The sequence below is a fragment of the Orycteropus afer genome, unplaced genomic scaffold, assembly GCF_000298275.1.
Source record: "Orycteropus afer afer isolate SDZICR_OR568_19922 unplaced genomic scaffold, OryAfe1.0 scaffold00009, whole genome shotgun sequence".
Classification (NCBI taxonomy): Eukaryota; Metazoa; Chordata; class Mammalia; order Tubulidentata; family Orycteropodidae; genus Orycteropus; species Orycteropus afer.
The window spans coordinates 6,038,898-6,058,454 of record NW_006921596.1 but is presented as its reverse complement, the minus strand read 5'-3'; the positions used below and the strand labels follow the sequence as shown (position 1 = coordinate 6,058,454).

The following is a 19,557-nucleotide window of genomic DNA, read 5'->3' as shown; positions in this document are numbered from 1 at the left end:
TTTCTATGTTTTGGAATACTTTGAGTAGGATCGGTATCACTTCTTCTCTGAATGTTTTATAGAATTCTCCAGTGAAACCGTCTGGGCCAGGACTTTTTTTCATTGGTAATTTTTTGATGACCTGTTCAATTTCTTCTTTTGTGATGGGCCTGTTCAAATTTTTCACTTCAGTCTGTCAGTCAATAAGTTTTGAGAACTACTAAGTTCTGTGTCCTAGAACTGAAAAAACCCAAACTCAGTGCCATCTAATTGATTGTGACTCATAGTGACCCTCATTGGGTTTCCAAAGTGGTAAATTTTTACAGATGTAGATTGTCCCATCTTCCTTCCGTGGAGCAGCTGGTAGGTTTGAACCACCAACCTTCTGGTTACCAGTTTAATGCCTTAGGCACTGTACCACCTAGAGGATGTAGAAAAAAAGAATAAGGAAATATATGATCATCTTCCCTCAGAAAGCTCAGAATCCAACTGAAAACATAAAAATAGTCCACAGTATAATGATGTAGTTAGCCATGTATCCTAAGTATCGGTTTCTTAAGGATTTTTGAATTAAAGAGAGTTGCCATTAAAAGAAGTAATATTGGCCCGGGCCAGGGGCTTGGGAAAAGGCCATTTGTTCCTTTAATTTGTCATGTGTGTCTTCCTCCTGGTATTTTTCCCCACAGTCTGTTCCCATTGAAATTTAACACTGAGCCAAATGAAGTTGAAAGTGGCCCTTATAAAACATTGATGTATACAGAGATTAAGAGGGAGATGCAAAATGGAGGGGATAGTAGTAATCTGATCCTATAATTTAAATGCTGCAATGAGTTTTCAATTATGTTTTTGCAGTGAAGAAACAACTGGTGATATCAATGATTCCATGGATTTTGTACTGCTCAACTTTGCAGAAATGAACAAGCTCTGGGTGCGAATGCAGCATCAGGGACATAGCCGAGATAGGGAAAAAAGAGAACGAGAAAGACAAGAACTGAGAATTCTAGTGGGAACAAATTTGGTGCGCCTCAGTCAGTTGGAAGGTGTAAATGTGGAACGTTATAAACAGGTTTATATCTTTTTACTTGTCACCTTATGTAATGAGATAAAATTGAAACTTGATTTTTAGAATCTGTTTTTGTTAAATAGCATTACATTGAAAACCATTGTCTTAGGTTTGAAGACACTCAGTATTGTCATGATAATAGTTTTCCTCATATTGATCTATGCATTCAGTGTAATCTCAGTCAAAATCCCAGGAAGCTATTTTTTTTTTTAGTAATCAACAAGCTAGTCTTAAATTTATATGAAAAAGCAAGGAATTCAGAATAGCCAACATAATTTTGAAAAAGAAAGTTGGATTACTCAGATAACCTGAGTTCAAGATTTATTCTAAAGCTATAGTAAGATAGCGTGGTATTGGCAAAATTGATAGATGCATAAAGCATTTAAAGAGAGTAAAGCAGAGATCAGCCAACTTTTTCTGTAATGGACCAGATAGTGAATATTTTTGACTTTGCAAGCCATATGATCTGTCACCACTACTCAGTTCTGCAGCTGTAGTATAAAAGCAGCCATAGACTGTAAAAAAAAGCCACCATAGGCAATATGGAAGTGAGTAGGTGTGGCTGTGTTCCAGTAAAACTTTATTTGCAAAAACAGGCAGTGGGCCAGGTTGGTTGATCCTTGGTGTGGACAATCCACATTAGACCTACATATATATGATCAGTTATTTTTGACATACGTACAAAGGCAAACTTCAACATACAATTTTAGAACAGTTGAACATGGATACAGACAACAACAACAAAAACCTGTGAATTATCCCTATTACCATGTATGAAAACTAAAAAAATGGATCACAGATCTAAATGTAAAACATAAAACAGAAAATGCATATAACTTTGGGATCAACAAAGATTTCTTAGGACCTAAAAACATAGATCATAAAAGAAAAATCGTTAATGCGAAATTCTTCCTAAAAGACTTTTACTAAATAGAAGCCCCATATTTTAATAAGAAACATCTGTAAAAGTTTAGTCTAGAAATGAAGTATGTGCAAAAAACCTATAATGTGAATTCCATTTAATAGTTCAAATGTGGTATTAGAGGAGTATCTTAGGATTTCTAAAATCATTTAACTTGAATGTGTTTCCCTCCTTTAGATTGTTTTGACTGGCATACTGGAGCAGGTTGTGAACTGTAGGGATGCTTTGGCCCAAGAATATCTCATGGAGTGTATTATTCAGGTCGGTGGAAATGTTTATCTCATTTTCAAGAAGGACTCAGTTTACCTTGTGTTAATTTTCAGTGTGTTGAAAAACTCTTGATAGAAAAGAAAATCTCTTTCCTGAATAAAGAATTTTCTTTTCTTTACCTAATAACATGGTCTTTGTACTGATGTATTTTTTTCCCCAAATGTGGGAATGGGTAAACCTCCTTGTTTTCTAGGTCTCCATTAGCTTTAGTTTAGTGGTAGGTGTACTTAGATTCGTGGAATATTTCCATTTGAGCTTATGTTTAGCGAGGCTGAAAAGTAATGTATAGTTGATAATGATATATTAAGTTGTCACTAACACTGAATTAATGAATACCAAACCATTCTTCCTAAGGAGTTCTGGTAGCATAGTTTCTAAGACACTTGACTGCTAACCAGAAGGCTGGCCGTTCAAACCCACCAGTCACTCCTTGGAAGGAAGGTTAGGCAATCTACTTCCAAAGAGACACCGTGTTGGAAACCCAAGGAGGGGTCGCTATGAGTCAGGTCTGACTTGACGGCACATAACAACAACAACAAACCATTCCTTCTAGGGGAAATACAAGATTAGGTTGCTGCGCACACATTTCATCAGCTGATTGACACATAACCCTATTTTACACGTGTTTCTGTTTAAAGATACCTTATTTAATAGGTATTGTTGATTCATTAACATTGAAATGGCCAACATCACTGTAACTCATGCCTGAATGGTAGTTACCTGACATACATATTTTCTCTGAAAGGCGTAACAGTCTTCTTCCACCTTGAAACTTTAGCCAGCATGTCAGCACTATACTCAGGGGCCATTTTAAACAGTGAAATCACCAACAAAAAGCACAAAAATGTGGCACTAAATAGACTGAAAAGGATACTTATTTATGGTAGGAGAGCTGAAACGAAAAGGCAGTGCCATCTTTTTGTTCAGCCTCAGTTGGGAACAATTGAGACTCAAGTTTTTCACGGCTCTGTGTTTAGCCACAAATGACCACAAAAGTGCCATGAGTGTTAATTCTGGAGTTACAAGTACATTTTAGTGAATAGACAAATTTTCAGATACGAAATCTGTGAATAATGAGAATCAACTGTAATAGAGTTTAGTTGTATAAGTTTTTTTCACAAATAAGAATTTCAGATACTATAAATGAGGCCAGCACATTATACGAAATACTTTAGCCTGTTTCAGTCAAGTATTATTTGATTTTCAGGTTTTCCCTGATGAATTTCACCTTCAGACTCTGAATCCTTTTCTTCGGGCCTGTGCTGAGTTACACCAAAATGTAAATGTGAAAAACATAATTATTGCTTTAATTGATAGGTAAGAGTTTCCAACATTGGACGGCACATGCTCTAACTTGGATAATGAATTTAAAACATTTTAATGAATTGTTTTGTTATATTTTTTATTATATCAGTGAGTTTAATGTAATTACACTATAAATAATTTAGTAGGTATGAGTATCTCCTAGGTGCTTGTCCAGCTTGGAGGCATGTAGGTAATGAATATTTTTAATCTATGAGTTAACTAACATTTAAAGACATTATTTAAATCTTATACATCATTTAAATCTTAACAAATTAAACATTGAAAAAGAAAATTTATTTTTTATTTTGATGGATGTTGTTTTCCAATGTGAACTGATTTGGAATCTTTTTCATTAAGTAGCTGTACAAATGGCATGGCAGGGGTGGTGTCTGACCTCTAACTTCACAAGATGACATGAGGATTATTATCAGCAGCTGAGGTCTGATTGCTCTGAGACAGAGTCACACATGCCTCCACTCTTCAACCTTTTTACCAATTCTGACACTAGCTGTCCCTCTCATAACACTGTCTGCTTCACTGTTGTGTTTGGTAATTCTTTGCAATTGCCACACAGACAGTACTCAAAATTAAGGGGTTTAGTAGAGAGATAATGCTTATAATTCAGGATCAGAAACAACTCAGGATAACATTGTTTCAGTCAGGACAGTCTCTTGTCAGCCATACAGCAGGCAGGACTCTCTCTGGTCCTTGGTGCCCCCAGAGGGCCTCTTGGGCCAGCCTGGCCTCTGCCCTGCTTGGGCAAGTGTTATAACGCTCTTTTAGCTCTGCTGATAAGTGTCCAGAGGGACCCCACCTGCCAGCAAGCCTCCTGCCCTAAGGCACTCAACTTTCTCACTCTCTCCCACTGGTCTTCTGGTTCTGCTATTTCTGCTGCCACTGTTTCTCTTCTGCTTCTTGCTGTCTCTTGTTGTCTTTCTGGTGTTACAGCTCTCTGTCTTCTGGGTCAAGGAGGTTCCCAGCACAGGAATCCCGGGTCCAAAGGACACACTCTGCTCCCATCTCTTCTTCTTGGTCATAGTCAGGTCTTCCTTTTCCACCTCTGAATGGCTCATTTTAAGCCTAGTGGGACAGCAAAACTGACCAGTCCCCTCATTAGGGTTTCATATACCTTATTTGCATGGTCGCACTCCCATGGGGTGCCATGTACCTTACTTATATCATTAGCAAGCTGTCTGGTCCCCTTGGTCGGCCGTAAGCATCTCACATTTGCATAGTCCCATCCACTTGTTTGGTGGGAGTTACAAAGACTGGCTAGAAGGGCCATATTAAGTCTTTCACTGTACTGCGGTAGCCATAGATAACAATTACTGAAGAATGTTCAAGCAGTCACTGTCATCAGAACGTTTTATTTGCTTTAGATGAAAGTTTGCATAGCAAATTCGTTTCCCCATTAAGTAGTTCATACACAAATTGTTCTTTGACATTGGTTGTAGTCCCCACAATGTGTCAGCACTCTGTTTCCCCTCCGGTTTCCCTGTTTCCATTTGCCATTTCCCCACCCCTCCCTGTCTTCTATCTTTGCTTTAGAGCAGATGTTGTCCTTTTGGCCTTGTGTAGGTGATTGTTCTGAGGAGCACATCTTGGGTGTTGTTTGTTTTCTAGACCTATTATTTGGTTGTAAGTTGGCTTCTGGGAATGTCTTCAGTATCATGTTAGAGGGTTTTTCAGGGCAAGAATCTGGGAAGTTCCTGTAGTCTTTTTCGGACCGGTAAAGTCTGATCCTTTTTTTTTTTGCCTTTGAATTTTCTTCTACATTTTTTTTTTTACCCATTCTAACTGGAACCTTCTGTCGTGATCTTTGGTCAGAGTGATCGGTAGTGGTAGCCAGGCACCATCTAATTCTTAGTATCTCAGGTTAGATGAGGCTGTGGTTTATTTAGGCCGTTAGTCCTTGAGACTGATTGTTTCCTTGAGTTTTCATTTTTCTTCATTCTCTGATGCTCCAGGCAGGAAGAGACTTATAGTTGCGTCTTAGATGGTTACTCACAAGCTTTTAAGACCCCAGGCGTTATCCACCCAATGAGGATACAGAACATTATCTTTAGGAACTGTATTTTGCCAGTTGACATAGGGGTTCCCCAAGGCTAGAAGATTTTCTTAAATGAGAATTTTTAAATATCATATATGTTCAGTAAATCCCCTTTAGGTTTTTTTTATTTTTATTTTTTTAGCCATTGGTCTTAGTTGATTAAAGGTATAAAGCTTGACTTATCTTGATAATAGCTGTAATGACTAACTGGTCACCATTTGGAGTGGTATTACATACGATGTGTCTGTCTTGTGAGCATACACATTTTGCAATTATGAAACCAGGATCCCAAGTGAAGATTTATTTCTGCATATACCTTTTATTATGTATTAAGTATCTAAGTTATTAGTTTGAAAGTCTTGAGAATTTACTTAACAGAATTCTTCAAATTATCAGCTCAATTCTAGGCAGCCAGAGTTATATGCTAACTGGGCCTATTCTTTATTTTTTTTTTTAATTTTAAAAGCTTGTTTTACATTCAACGTTACGTGTACATTTAGTTTCACTCACCACATACCATGTCCAACCCTAACCCAGTCTCCTCCCCTCCCTACTCTGTAACCCTCCCCCAGTGCCCCTCATATTCATGCACTCCTGTTTGTCCTGCATTTCCTCAGTTTGAATGTTGGTCCTCTGGTGCCCCGTGGTCTATTGCTCTAAGGGATGTATTACCATAGAGTATGTGGGTGCATCATCCTGGGTTGAGTGTGCTGCGTGTACATCTTGTTAACTATTGGGCTGAGAGCCAGCCCCTATGGGTGCGTTTTATTCCAGGTGTAGAATGTTTTCCAGGCCATAGTATTGGGGGTCTCATCAGATTTCATCTGACAGTAATTCTGGTCATTATTGAGTTTTTGTATTTTCCTCCCACTCTGTCCAGGATCTCCAGATTTGATCCTTTCCTGAGTGGTTGGCATTGGTAGCCAGGCACCATCTAGTTCTTCTGGTCTCAAGGGCCATGGTGTCCTGTGGCTGATTACTTCCAAGTATCTGGGCCTACTCTTAAGCTACTAACTGGAATTTTTTTTTTTTTTTTTTTTTTGGTATTATTTAAAAATAATATACAAACAAGAGTAACAAAAATAAAGAGTAAAGAGAATTCAGTGGTGCTCTGCATCTTGTGGAGAGAAGAAAAGTAAAGGGATGTCCTGCTTGACTTGTGTTAATACACGTCACCTTCACGGTAGGGGTAGGGATTGCAGCAGGTTGTTAATGAGTCTTCTTCCAATCCTGATGCTATGTTCTTCAGATAGTCCAGCTTCTTGGATTATTTGTTCAGCATAGAGATTGAATAAGAATGGTGAAAGGATACAATCTTGACACACTCCCTTCTTGATTTTAAACTGTGCAGTGCCCCCTTGTTCTGTTCGAACGACAGCCTCTTGGTCTATGTACAGGTTTCTCATGAGTACAATTAAGTGTTCTGGAATTTGCATTCTTCTTAATGTTATCAATAATGGTTATGATCTGCACAATCTAATGCTTTTGCATAGTCAGTAAAACTCAAACATCTTTCTGGTATTCTTTGCTTTGTGCCAAGATCCATCTGACATCAACAATGATATCCCTCATTCTACGTCCTCTTCTGAATCCAGCTTGCATTTCTGGAAGTTCTCTATCAATATACTGCTGCAACCATTTTTGAATTATCTTTAGTAAGATTTTACTTGCGTGTGGTATTGTCGATAATTTCCACATTCTGTGGGATCACCTTTCTTTGGAATGGGTACAAATATGGATCTCTTCCAGTCAGTTGGCCAGATAGCTGCCTTCCAAATCTCTTGGCGTAGCCAAGTAAGTGCCTCCAGCATGGCATCTGTTTGTTGAAACATCTCAATGGGTATTCCGTCAGTTTCTGAAGGCTTTTTCTTCATCAGTTCCTTCAGCGCAGCTTTGACTTCCTCCTTTAATACCATTAGTTCTTGATCACATGCCACCTCCTGAAATGGATGAACATTGACCAGTTCTTTCTGGTACAGCAACTCTGTGTAAGAATACTTTCCATCATTTTTTGATGTTTCCTGTATCAGTCCATATATTGTCCATAGAATCTTTTAGTATTGCAGCTCAAGGCTGTTTATTCAACTTGAGAAATGCCAAGCATGTTCTTCTCTTTTGGCTTTCCGACTCCATGTCATGTAGTTGTCTGGTTCAGAATGCCCAAAACTGGTCCATTTCAGCTCACTAATGCCTAGTATATCAATCTTTGTGCATTCCATTTCATTTTTGGCAACTTCCAATTTTCCTAGATTCATACTCTGTATATTCCATGTTCCGATTATTAATGAATGCTTGCAGCTGTTTCTTCTCATTTTGAGTCATGCCACATCAGCAAATGGAGGTCCCAAAAAGCTCTACTTTATCCATATCATTAAGGCCAGCTCTACTCTGATGAGGCAGCTCTTTCCCTGTGATATTTTGAGGGCCTTCTGACCTGAGGGGCCCATCTTCTGGCACTATATCGGACAGTGTTTCAGGGCTATTCATTAAGTTTTCCAGTATTATATCAGACAGTGTTTTACTGCTATTTATAAGGTTTTCACTGGCCAATTCTTTGAGAAGTGGATGGGCTCTTCCTTATTCCAAGTCTTTCTCGGTCTGGAAGGTCTGCTGATACCCATTCACCATGGGCAACCCTGCTGGTGTTTGAAACACAAGTGGCACAGCCTCCAGCCTCACAGCAACACACAAGTCACCATAGTATGAGAAACAATTTGTTTCCCTTAGGTCTTCCAAACTAGCTCCTGCTTCCTGCCTGGGGGCTTTCTCAGTTACCTGTTCCGGCCATCTTGGAAGAGCAGACAGGAACTGCCACTTCATGGGTCATGGTACTCTTGCTTAAAGCCTTGAGGTGGGAAAGGGATGTTTGGCTCAACATCTGGCACTGGTACATAGGACATTCTTCACCTTAGCATTGTTGGCAAAGGAGGAAAGGAATTACAGGATTCAGAAACCTGGTAGTGAAATCTGTGGTCCGTGGAGTAGCTGCTGTCTTGTATGGATTGTGACGGAAGAAGGTGAGCAGGGAAGGCCTAGTCAGGTTTAAGACAGTGAATTAAATTTGGAGGTGCATGATGTAGTGGGACACTGGAGTACCAGATGGTGTTAGGTGTTTAGGGGGCTCATTCCCACTTGTGACTTCTGATGTTAGATACCAAGGTTGTACACACACTTTTCTCCATAAAACCAAACCAAACTCACAGCTGTTGAGTCACTTTGACTTATAGCAGTCTCTCTTTGGGCTTTTGAGGTGGTATCTCTATGGAGATAGATTGCCCAGTCTTCCGAGGAGTGGCTGGTGGGTTTGAACCACCAGCCTTCTGGTTAGCAGTCAAATGCCTTAGGCACTACACCATCAGAGCTTTTACTTTTCTCCATAGATTAATTTAAAGGGCTGTTCTTGGCTACAGGCAGAGCCAATTTCTGAGCATGGACTGTGAGGTTTTTCTTGACTTTCAGTGGTTGGCCATGAAAAGCCAAACTTTCAGCCTAATAATCTGGCACAAACTGCTCATGCTTGTCAGGTACCTGAGCTTCTGCAAGTCATGTTTCTTGTAATTGACTTAGATTTTGAAAGAGTTCTTCTGAATCAAGAGCCAGATCTCTGTTAATTTTGTTTTCCTAACATTTGTTGGTTTTTCCTTACAATGTCTCCCACACTGACTTAGTGACCATGTGAGGCACATGCAGGTCATAAAATTCATCCATTCTGCTGCTCTCTACAAATCTCAGCTCAGTATTGTATATTTTGTGCTTTTTGGTAGAGATCTCCTCGAGATTTAGATTTCTGTCAACCTGGATCCAGAGTCAGGAGAGTTCACAATTTACATGTATTTTGGCAGTAGCAAAAACCCAAACAAGAGGCAATGCATTTATTTACACTCTCCATACTTCCCTGCACAGTAATTGTACACCTGGCAGTGCTGGTTCGCAAACGTGTGTATAAAACTAGCAATGGCAACCAATTAGAGTTACTTTGCACCTAATGGGACTAAATGCCACACTAGACAAACGGCTGCAAAATAGTCCCTCCATATTTAATAAAACCATTAATTCTTACCTGGCACTTCTCCTTTAAAAGCTGAAAGCACCTCTGACAGAGCTCAGTTTAGTGTTTTTTTCCTCTAACTGGATCCTCCTTTGTTGAATGTAACGTCACTTAGCTATCATTATCAGTCGTGATTCTCTGTTCATAACAAAATGTGGATGCAGTTGTGAAACTGACAGATAATGATCATTGCTATAGTGTTAGGAATGGGACAAATACTGCTTTCAGTAGTTTAAGAGGTAAAATATAGGAGTAGCTTTACTACTTTTGGAACTAGTGTTTCAGACTTTACAATAGCAAAACTGCAATATCTTAAAATAGTCTATGTATTTTTTCTTTTTAAAAAATTATCATGTTAAAGTAAAATATATTTTTTCCCTTTTAGAGATTAATCATTTCGCTACTTTAATGCATTTGCACCTTCATCTTTTTTTAAAATTTATTGTTGTTGAGAATAACACAGCAAAACATATATGAATTCAGTGGTTTCCATGTGTACCATTTGGTGACATCAATTATATTCTTTGAGTTGCACAACCATTCTTACCCTCCTTTTCTGAATTATTCTTCCCTCATTAACATAAACTCACTGCTTCTCCTAAGGTTCCTGTCTGATCTTCCAAGTTGCTGTTGTCAATATGATCCCAAAAAGATGGTTCTTAGAAGAGCATAATGTTCAAGGCAGACATGTTTTATTAGTTAAACTAAACTATTGTTTGGTTTTAAGAAGATATCAAGATATTTTTGGTTTAAATTTTAATGATGATCTTAGAACAGTAGTTTTAGCTGTTCATCCAATCCCCATGGCTCCAGAAAATCTGGAGTCCATGAGGATTTGAAATTCTGTTCTGCATTTTCCCTCCACCCTTATCTTTAATGTTTTCTGTCTTTACATGTCATATCTACTTAGTAGGCTTCAAAGAGTTTGGGAAAGTTAGCTTGTTTAAATTCTATTTAGTATGGTATAAGTAAGAAAGCAGATGAAATATGGCGTCATTTAGTTTATAAAAATGAATTGAGGAAATCATCATGCTGTAGTCCATGTTCTTTTTCAAAAACCTTTTTTTAATATTCTACACTCATGGTAGAAAATACAGAATAGCATTAGAATAAAATACCACTCATGATCCTACTACCCAGTTCCCTGTATCTTTTAAAATAAAGATGATTTTCTGTTTTAGATTAGCTTTATTTGCTCACCGTGAAGATGGACCTGGAATTCCAGCAGATATTAAACTTTTTGACATATTTTCACAGCAAGTGGCTACAGTAATACAGGTTTGTATCACTCTTCTCCTAAGTACTAGAAAGTTTGAAACTTTTCTGCTAGTAGATCCTTTTGTCACATTTTGAATAAATGCTATGATTTTCTAAACATTTCAGTCTAGACAAGACATGCCTTCGGAGGATGTTGTATCTCTACAAGTCTCTCTCATAAATCTTGCCATGAAGTGTTACCCTGATCGTGTGGACTATGTTGATAAAGTTCTAGAAACAACAGTGGAGATATTTAATAAGCTCAATCTTGAACAGTAAGTCAAAGTTATATTTTTTGTAAAAACTCTCAGAAAGCACATTTTTTCTCCCAGATTCACTTTTTTTTCTCACCTGGTTTTTGAGATGTTAGCATTCGCCATAAGTGTTTGTTAAGTTGTCATGGCTGGTGCTATCAGGGCAGAAAGTGGCAACCAGTTAGTTGATTGTATACACTGATGTAGCATTCATGGACCATAGACAGTCTTCAGGATCTGGTGGCTCCATTTCTGTGTATGAGTGAATTTGGTTTTCAGCTGGTAAAGGAAGTATTAGACAGTATTTGAGTAAGAAGTAAGTAGCTTCTCATTTCCTTCAATATGTGTAAATGAAAATACTCAAATTTTTATGGAACAAGTGTCATTTGCATATGTAGAAAGTTAATGGTTTCCACTAAAGGCCTGCTGTTTTTCTTTTTGTTGTAGTATTGCTACCAGTAGTGCAGTTTCAAAGGAGCTCACCAGACTTTTGAAGATACCTGTTGACACTTACAACAATATTTTAACAGTTTTAAAATTAAAACATTTTCACCCACTCTTTGAGTACTTCGACTATGAGTCCAGAAAGAGCATGAGTTGTTACGTGCTTAGTAATGTTCTGGATTATAACACAGAAATAGTCTCTCAAGACCAGGTAAGAGAATACCAACATAATTTTTATAGGGAAACAGAGACACTGTAATTGCTGTTTTAGAGTATGGGACCAGGACATGAGATGGTGTGGAAGGGTAATTTAATACTTTCTTTTAAAAAACAAACAAAACTTAAAAGTAGCTTAGCTATTATGTAAATTAGAAGATTGGAGATGTATAAAAAGAAATTACATAACACCTAAAATCCCATGAGAAAGAAAGTAACTACTGTTACTTAACATTTGCTGTATCTCTTTCCAGACATTTTGTCCCTGGATGTTTGTATTGACATACATGTATTGTTGATAATATTTTGTAACTTCACCCAGTTAGAAACATGTTTGACAGTGACTGCTATGCTGATGGCTTAACCTCAGTGTGTTTCTTGTTTCCTATATCACAGGTGGATTCAATAATGAATTTGGTATCCACATTGATTCAGGACCAGCCAGATCAACCTGTTGAAGACCCAGATCCAGAGGACTTTGCTGACGAGCAGAGCCTTGTGGGCCGGTTCATTCATCTTCTGCGTTCTGAGGACCCTGATCAGCAGTACTTGGTATGAGTGAACTCTTACTGTAACCGTTCATCAGCTCCTAGTGGAAGCACATACAGAAGTGTTAAAATGGCCTAATGGAACATGTGGTCTTAGAGGGTTTTAAAATAATTGCAACTGAACAAAAGGTTGTTTTAAGTGGCACCCATGGATTTTTACTCTCTATATAAATGCATAATTGTTTGTAAACAAGTGAGAAACAAGTCAGCTGCCCTGGTATCTTTTTATCTTTTTTTTTTTTCCGCTCTGTTTTCTTTTGAAGCCTTAATGAGTCTTAGAGAAAAGCCTGGCCTCCTCTAGTTAAGGGTCTCATGATTAGTCCCTGCTCATTTTCTTTTAGAACTCTGCATCCCATTTAGAAATGTTAAGTTTATCATAATAAACTTGGAGATTCAAAAGCCTCATTTTTATATTCAATTGTATTAATGTTTAGGATTTTCAAATACAAGTTGCATTTGGCTTTGTGACAGACGCTCTGAGGGAGCACTGTGGCCTCATGCCCTGTGCCTGCTGTGTGATCTGTACACAGTGACGGGCTGAGCATTCAGGTATTTAACTGATGCCTTTAAGTGTGTATGTGTATATTACACAGAGAAACATGAAGGAATCAGTTATGTATATCATATATGTAGACATTCGTGTGTTTTCATTTTCTGGTGTGTTCCGAATTCACTAGTTAAGAAAATGACTTCCATATGTGGCCATGTAGATATGTCCATATGTGGAGAGAGACCTTTAAGACTAGGGTCATTACATTTTACTACCCCAAGGAAAATGCATTTAGATGTCTCTTATCTCTACTAGATCCAAGAAGTTCATAAAACCTAAATATGTCACACATACTTTTCACACATACTCTGTGGTTTTCTTGTCATTTTTTCTGAAACTGCCAGTGATTTGTTTCACAGTGACTCTTCTGAAGTGTATTGGCATCTCCCTTAAGTAGTCTTAATACTTCTTTGAGTTAGGAGGGATGGTATGTTAGCAACATACATATAGCTGTATGTGTATCATAATAGTAACCAACATTTTCTGAGCACTTGCCTTGTGCCAGGTATTGGTAATACTTCAGTGGTTCTTACTTGATCTTCCCAGCAATCCTATGAGAAGTACAGTGAAGCCTGTGAGAGCCAGAACATAATGGGACTGCCTTGTTTTTCCAGGACTCACAAGTTTTCTGCTGTTGATAGGGTGCAGTCTTACCACTTTTTTTTATTATTCTCTATTAGTAGAAAATATTTGAGTTTTCCTTCTCTGATAGGTTTTGGCTTTCGCAAGTTTTACCGTGTAATACTCCCATTTTTTCAAATGAAATTTGTGACTAAGAGAAAATAATTAACTTCTCCAGGGTCACACAGTAGTAAGAATCTACTTTTAAATGTTGATCTGTCTTATTTTAGAATCTTGCTTTTTATCAACACAGTGTACTTACACATGTGTATATGAAAATACGTTTGAATCTGATCTCTGCCCCTGATGAGCCGTGTAACCTTGGGTAGGCTACATTACCTCGCTAAACCTCAAGTTTTTTCCCTGTTTATAAAATGGGATTGATATCTACCTCTAGAGTGATTGTGATGACTTGGAAAATTTAGAAAGGTAAAGTATCTAGTGTAAAGCCCGACACGTTGTATGTAATCCAGAAATGGCAGAAATGGTGACAATTAGAGCCCTTATTTAATTTTCTCAATGATTAACTATAGTGTGGAAAAGATTCTTGATTTTTTTTTTTTTTTTCTTTTTAATGGTCAGATTTTAAACACAGCACGAAAACATTTTGGAGCTGGTGGAAATCAGCGGATTCGCTTCACATTGCCGCCTTTGGTATTTGCAGCTTACCAGCTGGCTTTTCGCTACAAAGAGAATTCTAAAGTGGTGGGTTTACTTTTTTTAAATTTTATTGTGATTTGGGTGAAAGTTTACAGAGCAAATTCATCTTCCATATAGCAGTTCACATAAACTTTGTCTCGTGACATTGACTGCAATCTCCCACAATGCAACAGCTATCTTCCCATTTCCTCCCCATAGTTACCTCTTCCCTGTGTCCTTCCCTCCCATGCACTCCTGCCCCCAGGCTGTCTCCCTGTCCATACACAGCCATTCTATTCTCCCATGATTGATCTCTCCAAGGAGTATATCTACCTAATGTAAATGTTCAGCTGATATGCTTGTCTTTTGCTTGGCTGAAAGCCACAGGAATTAGTTCCAATTCCAGATAAAGTGGTGGGTTTAATTTTAAGTGTCAATGCTTTGTTCCTTTTTCCTCACTGTGTGTGTATGGTAGTTTTCATTATGGAAAATTTCACATATATACAGAAATTGGCAAGAGTATAATGAAACGTCAGTTTTGGTAACTATCAAGTCATTATTCATCCTGATTTAAGTGTTCCTACTGCTAACCAGAAGGCTGGTGGTTCAAACCCACCAGCCACTCCCCAGAAGGAAGATGGGGCAATCTACTTCCGTAGTGATACTGCCTTGGAAACCCAAGGAGGGGTCGCTATGAGTCGGGTCTGACTCGACAGCACATAACAACAACAACAACAGTGAAAATAAGGAGAGAAAATACTGAATTTGTCGAGTTTGATTTTACGTGGACCAACGCCAGTGGAAGCACCCACCGGTCAAGAAATTAAGCAACATATTCATTAGGTAGATCTGCTGTAAAAGACATCTTTAAAGTGGTAAAAAGCAAAGATGTCCCTTTGAAGACTGAGGTGCCCCAGACCTAAGCCATGGTATTTTTAGTCACTTCATGTGCATAGGAAAGTTGGGCAGTAAATAAGCTGAAGAAGAAATGATGCATTGAATTATGGTGATGACAAAGAATGTTGAAAATACCACAGATTGCCAGAAGAATGAACAAGTCTGTCTTGGAAGAAGTACAGCTAGAATGCTCCTGAGAAGCGAGGATGACAGGATTTCATCTCATGTACTTTGGGTGTGTTGTCAGGAGGGACCAGTCCCTGGAGGAGCACATTATGCTTGGTAAAGCAGAGGGTCAGTGAAAAAGAGGAAGAGCCTCAGTGAGATGGATTGACACAGGGACTGTAGCAGCAGGCTGAAACAGCAACACTTGTGAGGGTAGTGCCGGACTGGGTAATGTTCAGTCAAACCGACTTGACAGCACCTGACAGTAACAAGTGATGTTAACAGGTCTTGAACTAGCCAAGAGATTACTTAAAAATGAAAGATTAAAGCAATTTAAATCTGTGCTGGAGCTTTTCCCTTTCCTGTGTTTGAAGATCACTTGTGAGTCCTTAGCAGATATATTAGAGTTAGCCCAAAGTATTTTATTTTTTTAATAGTAATTTTATTTTCTTGGAGTGTTCAAAATGATACAGGAATCTCATGCAGACCTTGCAAGTACTTAACAGATAAGATCTAATATAAGTTAGCTTTGCCTCATGAAAGGGCCCACCATTATATAATCACCTCTCTTCTAAAAGCTATATATAATTGAGAATTTCATGAGTTGTATGCATTTTTTATGAGCATATTTATTTTACAAAGAAAATCATGGCTTAAGTTTTCTGGGGTGTAGTTTTGAATAATATGCCTCAGTTTATTGTGTGTGAGAGTTGGCCAATCAGGTTTATTTAAGAAACAAATCCTAGTTACCTAAATTTTCCAATAATGAGGAAAAAAGATTTTAGTTGGTAGCCCTACCAGCATGATTTAGCTACTTTTGGCCAATTTTTATTAGACAAGCCTCTTAGTCACTCTCTTTTCCAGCATTTCATAGGTAGATACTTGTTACTATAACAATAATAACAACAGTTAGCATGTTACTGTATACCGTACACTACCAAACACTATGTATTTGGATTATTGTATTTAATCCTTAGGACAAGACTATGACTATTAGCCTTTTTTATTATTATTATTTAAATGAAAAGAACTGATTGGTACTCTTCGCTTTAACAAGAAAATGTGGATGGCCAAATATATGGATAAAATATTTAACCATATTAGCAGTTATTATAGCAATTACCTTTTTAAACATCAAATCATCAAATTTGGCAAAGAAAGTGAAGTTTAGCATTCACAAAAGTGTGATGAAAATTCATTCTCATCTAGTAGTAGTGGGAATTTGAATTACCACAGTCTTTGTAGAAAACTCTGGCAGTGGGAGCCTTAAAAGATCGAATAATTCTAAGAATTTCTACTAAGAAAGTACCAATTTGATAGGGCTTTGTGTATGTAGATCATTCACTATGGTATTACAGGTCATTTCCAAAAAGGAAGAGTGGAATAAATTATGCTGCATGCAGTTTGTTTAGTATCTTATAGTATTTAAGATGTTTTCAAACAACTTTTAGTATCATGAGGAAAATTGTTTTCACAAAAGTAGGTAGAAGAAAAACATTAGATACAAATGATATGCAGTATGAGCCTGACAGCTCTGATTTTCAATGACCTTTTTAAAAGTAGAATACAAAACCATATATGAAAATTCCAGTTATATTAAAATACATATTTATATTCACATAGGAAGAAAGGAAAGACATTAACACCAGAATGTTGCCAGTGATTATCACTGGGTGACAGAGTTAGGGATGATTTTAATTTTTAAATTCTTTTGTGTGTTTTCTGAAGTTTTTTCCAATTTGGGAATGTGTAACTTTTTTGATAAGAATAAACAAACACCAAATATATAAAAATTGCAAAGCCCGTAACCTCCAGCGGATGTTTTGAGAAGACACCCTGCTTGACTTACTTTGTATGTTCCATAAACGAGACTGAGAAGGAAGATAACAGGAAAACTGTGAGCTCAGCTCTACCACATTCACTGTTCAGTCTCTTGGACATTTTAAATAAAATGGGTATGCTTGAGTTTAATTTCAAATATTCCTTTCTTGTAATTTCAAATCTCAAATACTCTTTCTTGTTTTAGGATGACAAGTGGGAAAAGAAATGCCAGAAGATTTTTTCATTTGCTCACCAGACTATCAGCGCTCTGATCAAAGCAGAACTGGCAGAATTACCACTAAGGCTTTTCCTTCAAGGGGCTCTAGCTGCTGGAGAAATTGGTTTTGAAAATCATGAAACAGTAGCATATGAATTTATGTCCCAGGTAAATCTGTTCTCCTCTTTTCTGGGTTGTTTAACGAGTTTTGTTGAGTTTAGTAGCTTTTCTGTAGTTATGGTCACTTTGCACATGGATTTACTCTTCACCAACTTGGAGCTTTTTAACACTGTAATCATACTGACTGAATTACAACAACAACAACAAAAAACCCAAACCCACTGCCATGGAGTTGATTCTTACTCATAGCAACCTACAGGACTGAGTAGAATTGCCCCCATAGGGTTTCCGAGGCTGTAAATTTTTACAGAAGCTGATTGCCTCATCTTTCTCCTTTGGAGCAGCTGGTGGGGTTGAACCCTGACCTTTCCATTAGCCACCAAATGCCTTAACCATTGTGCCACCAGAGTTCCAGTTGACTGGCTTAAAGCAGCAAAATTTACCAGATTCTGGTGCTTATGAAATCTAAAATTTCCGAGTGTATCATGGTAAAAATGTTTCATTGAAAAAGTTTCTGATTGATTGTGGGGATTCAAAATAGAGTCTCATCAGTAATCACCACGCTGTTTCCCTCTAGCATCTTAATGCTTGAAAAATTAGGTACAACTGTTTGAATTAGGGATTCTGGTGCTCTGAACAGCTCACTGAGTCAGAGTGCACCAAACTCAGAGGAGCAGAATTAGAAAAGAGAAAGAAACAGGGAAAAATTACCAAGATCAGGAGATCTACACTGTGGAGCACCAGCAGGCAGCTGAGAAAGGCCATTGGAGACCTCACTGGGAGAGCACCAACCAGCAGGTGAGAAAGGCCATCCAAGACCTCCCTGGGTTAAGGAAGAAAACATACCACACCAGTATACCAGCAGTCACCCCAAGGATCTATCTTCAGCACCTGATTTTATTGGTAACTTAGGTCGGCTAGGTGCAAATGAGCACGTCCAACACCCAAGAAGAGAATCCATTGGTACTGCAGGAGGGTGGGCCTGGGGAGGTGCCCCCACAGCAGGTCACTGAGTAGGCTTGGGTCAGCTTAGTGGCAAGCTTAGTGCTTGATTTTATCAGTAATATTGGGACCACAGGTTACTAGCAGGCACTCCCCGGACTTCAGCGCCACTGAAACCGAGCAGATCTTTGGTGCTGCGGGTGGGTGGACCTACAGAGGAGCTCCTGCAGTAGATCGTGGTCTGGGCCAGTTGGCCGGTGCCACAGGTGGGCGGGCTCAGAGAGAGAAACCTCCCGCGGCGGATGACAGAAAGTTGTGTTGGGTCAGCTTTTTGGCACCAAGGGGCCTCGGGAGTGGGGTTTTTGTGTGTGTCTGAACCTGGCAGAAAGTGGTGACCCCCTAACAACTGGAGTCTTCGCTGAAATTGAGCTGCAGGCCTGTGAATAACAATACAACGTCATTGGTAGCAGCCTGCTCAAAGCCCTAGAAACCGCCCCTAGCAACAGCGAGCTTTCCTTCTTCTGCTCAAACCATTACCAATAACTTACTTCACTCATGCAATAGAAGAAACCACATTTAGCCACCATAAAACCTCCCGGTTCAAACTCTGAACCCACTTTACGACAAACAGAAACCCATATCCACATTCCACACAGTGATTCCACCATCACAAAGAAAACTGCAGAGCAACCCAGCATATCTGAATTAATAACTAAAAAAATAAAACACACCAGCTCCACCTTTTCAATATATTAAACCATAAAACCAAGACAAAGCAAATCAATATATATAACCAATAGTTAAATTGCCTAGGAATGTCTAGGAAACAACAGGCAACCTCAAATCAAACAGAAAAACAGGACAAAGCATTAGAAGCAAAACCACAAAAAAGGTCTCATTAAACATGGAGGAAGAGGAGGCAATAGAATTATCTGAGAAGGAATTTAGAAGATATGTTTATAGAGCTTTACAGGAGCCTAAGGAAACCCCAAACAGAAACAAGCAGAACACAGACACTTCCCTGGAAGAACTCAGGAAAATCTAGAACAAAATAATAAGGTGAATGCACAATCAGAACTCACACAAAAACAGCAGTTAGAAATCCAGAAGATGAATACCAAAATTACAGAATTACACAACACAGTAGAAGCACAAAAGAGTAGGTTAGAACTGGCTGAAGAATGCATATCCCAACTAGAAGACAAATCCCTGGACACCAGCCTGTATGA

General features: G+C 38.4%; 1 protein-coding gene and 1 pseudogene across 1 annotated transcript in view; one reads left to right on the top strand and one right to left on the bottom strand.

The window, feature by feature from the left end:
* VPS35 (VPS35 retromer complex component) overlaps positions 1–19,557 on the top strand; it is a 35,041-nt gene that overhangs the window by 10,060 nt on the left and 5,424 nt on the right. Inside the window, exons 6-14 of the mRNA XM_042781716.1 lie at positions 832–1,045; positions 2,142–2,225; positions 3,442–3,551; positions 10,819–10,915; positions 11,021–11,169; positions 11,596–11,803; positions 12,205–12,360; positions 14,110–14,232; positions 17,255–17,434. Of these exons, the coding sequence (XP_042637650.1) occupies positions 832–1,045; positions 2,142–2,225; positions 3,442–3,551; positions 10,819–10,915; positions 11,021–11,169; positions 11,596–11,803; positions 12,205–12,360; positions 14,110–14,232; positions 17,255–17,434 (1,321 nt within the window). The remainder of the gene's footprint in view (positions 1–831; positions 1,046–2,141; positions 2,226–3,441; positions 3,552–10,818; positions 10,916–11,020; positions 11,170–11,595; positions 11,804–12,204; positions 12,361–14,109; positions 14,233–17,254; positions 17,435–19,557) is intronic.
* On the bottom strand, positions 8,406–9,297 carry LOC103201999 (annotated as a pseudogene).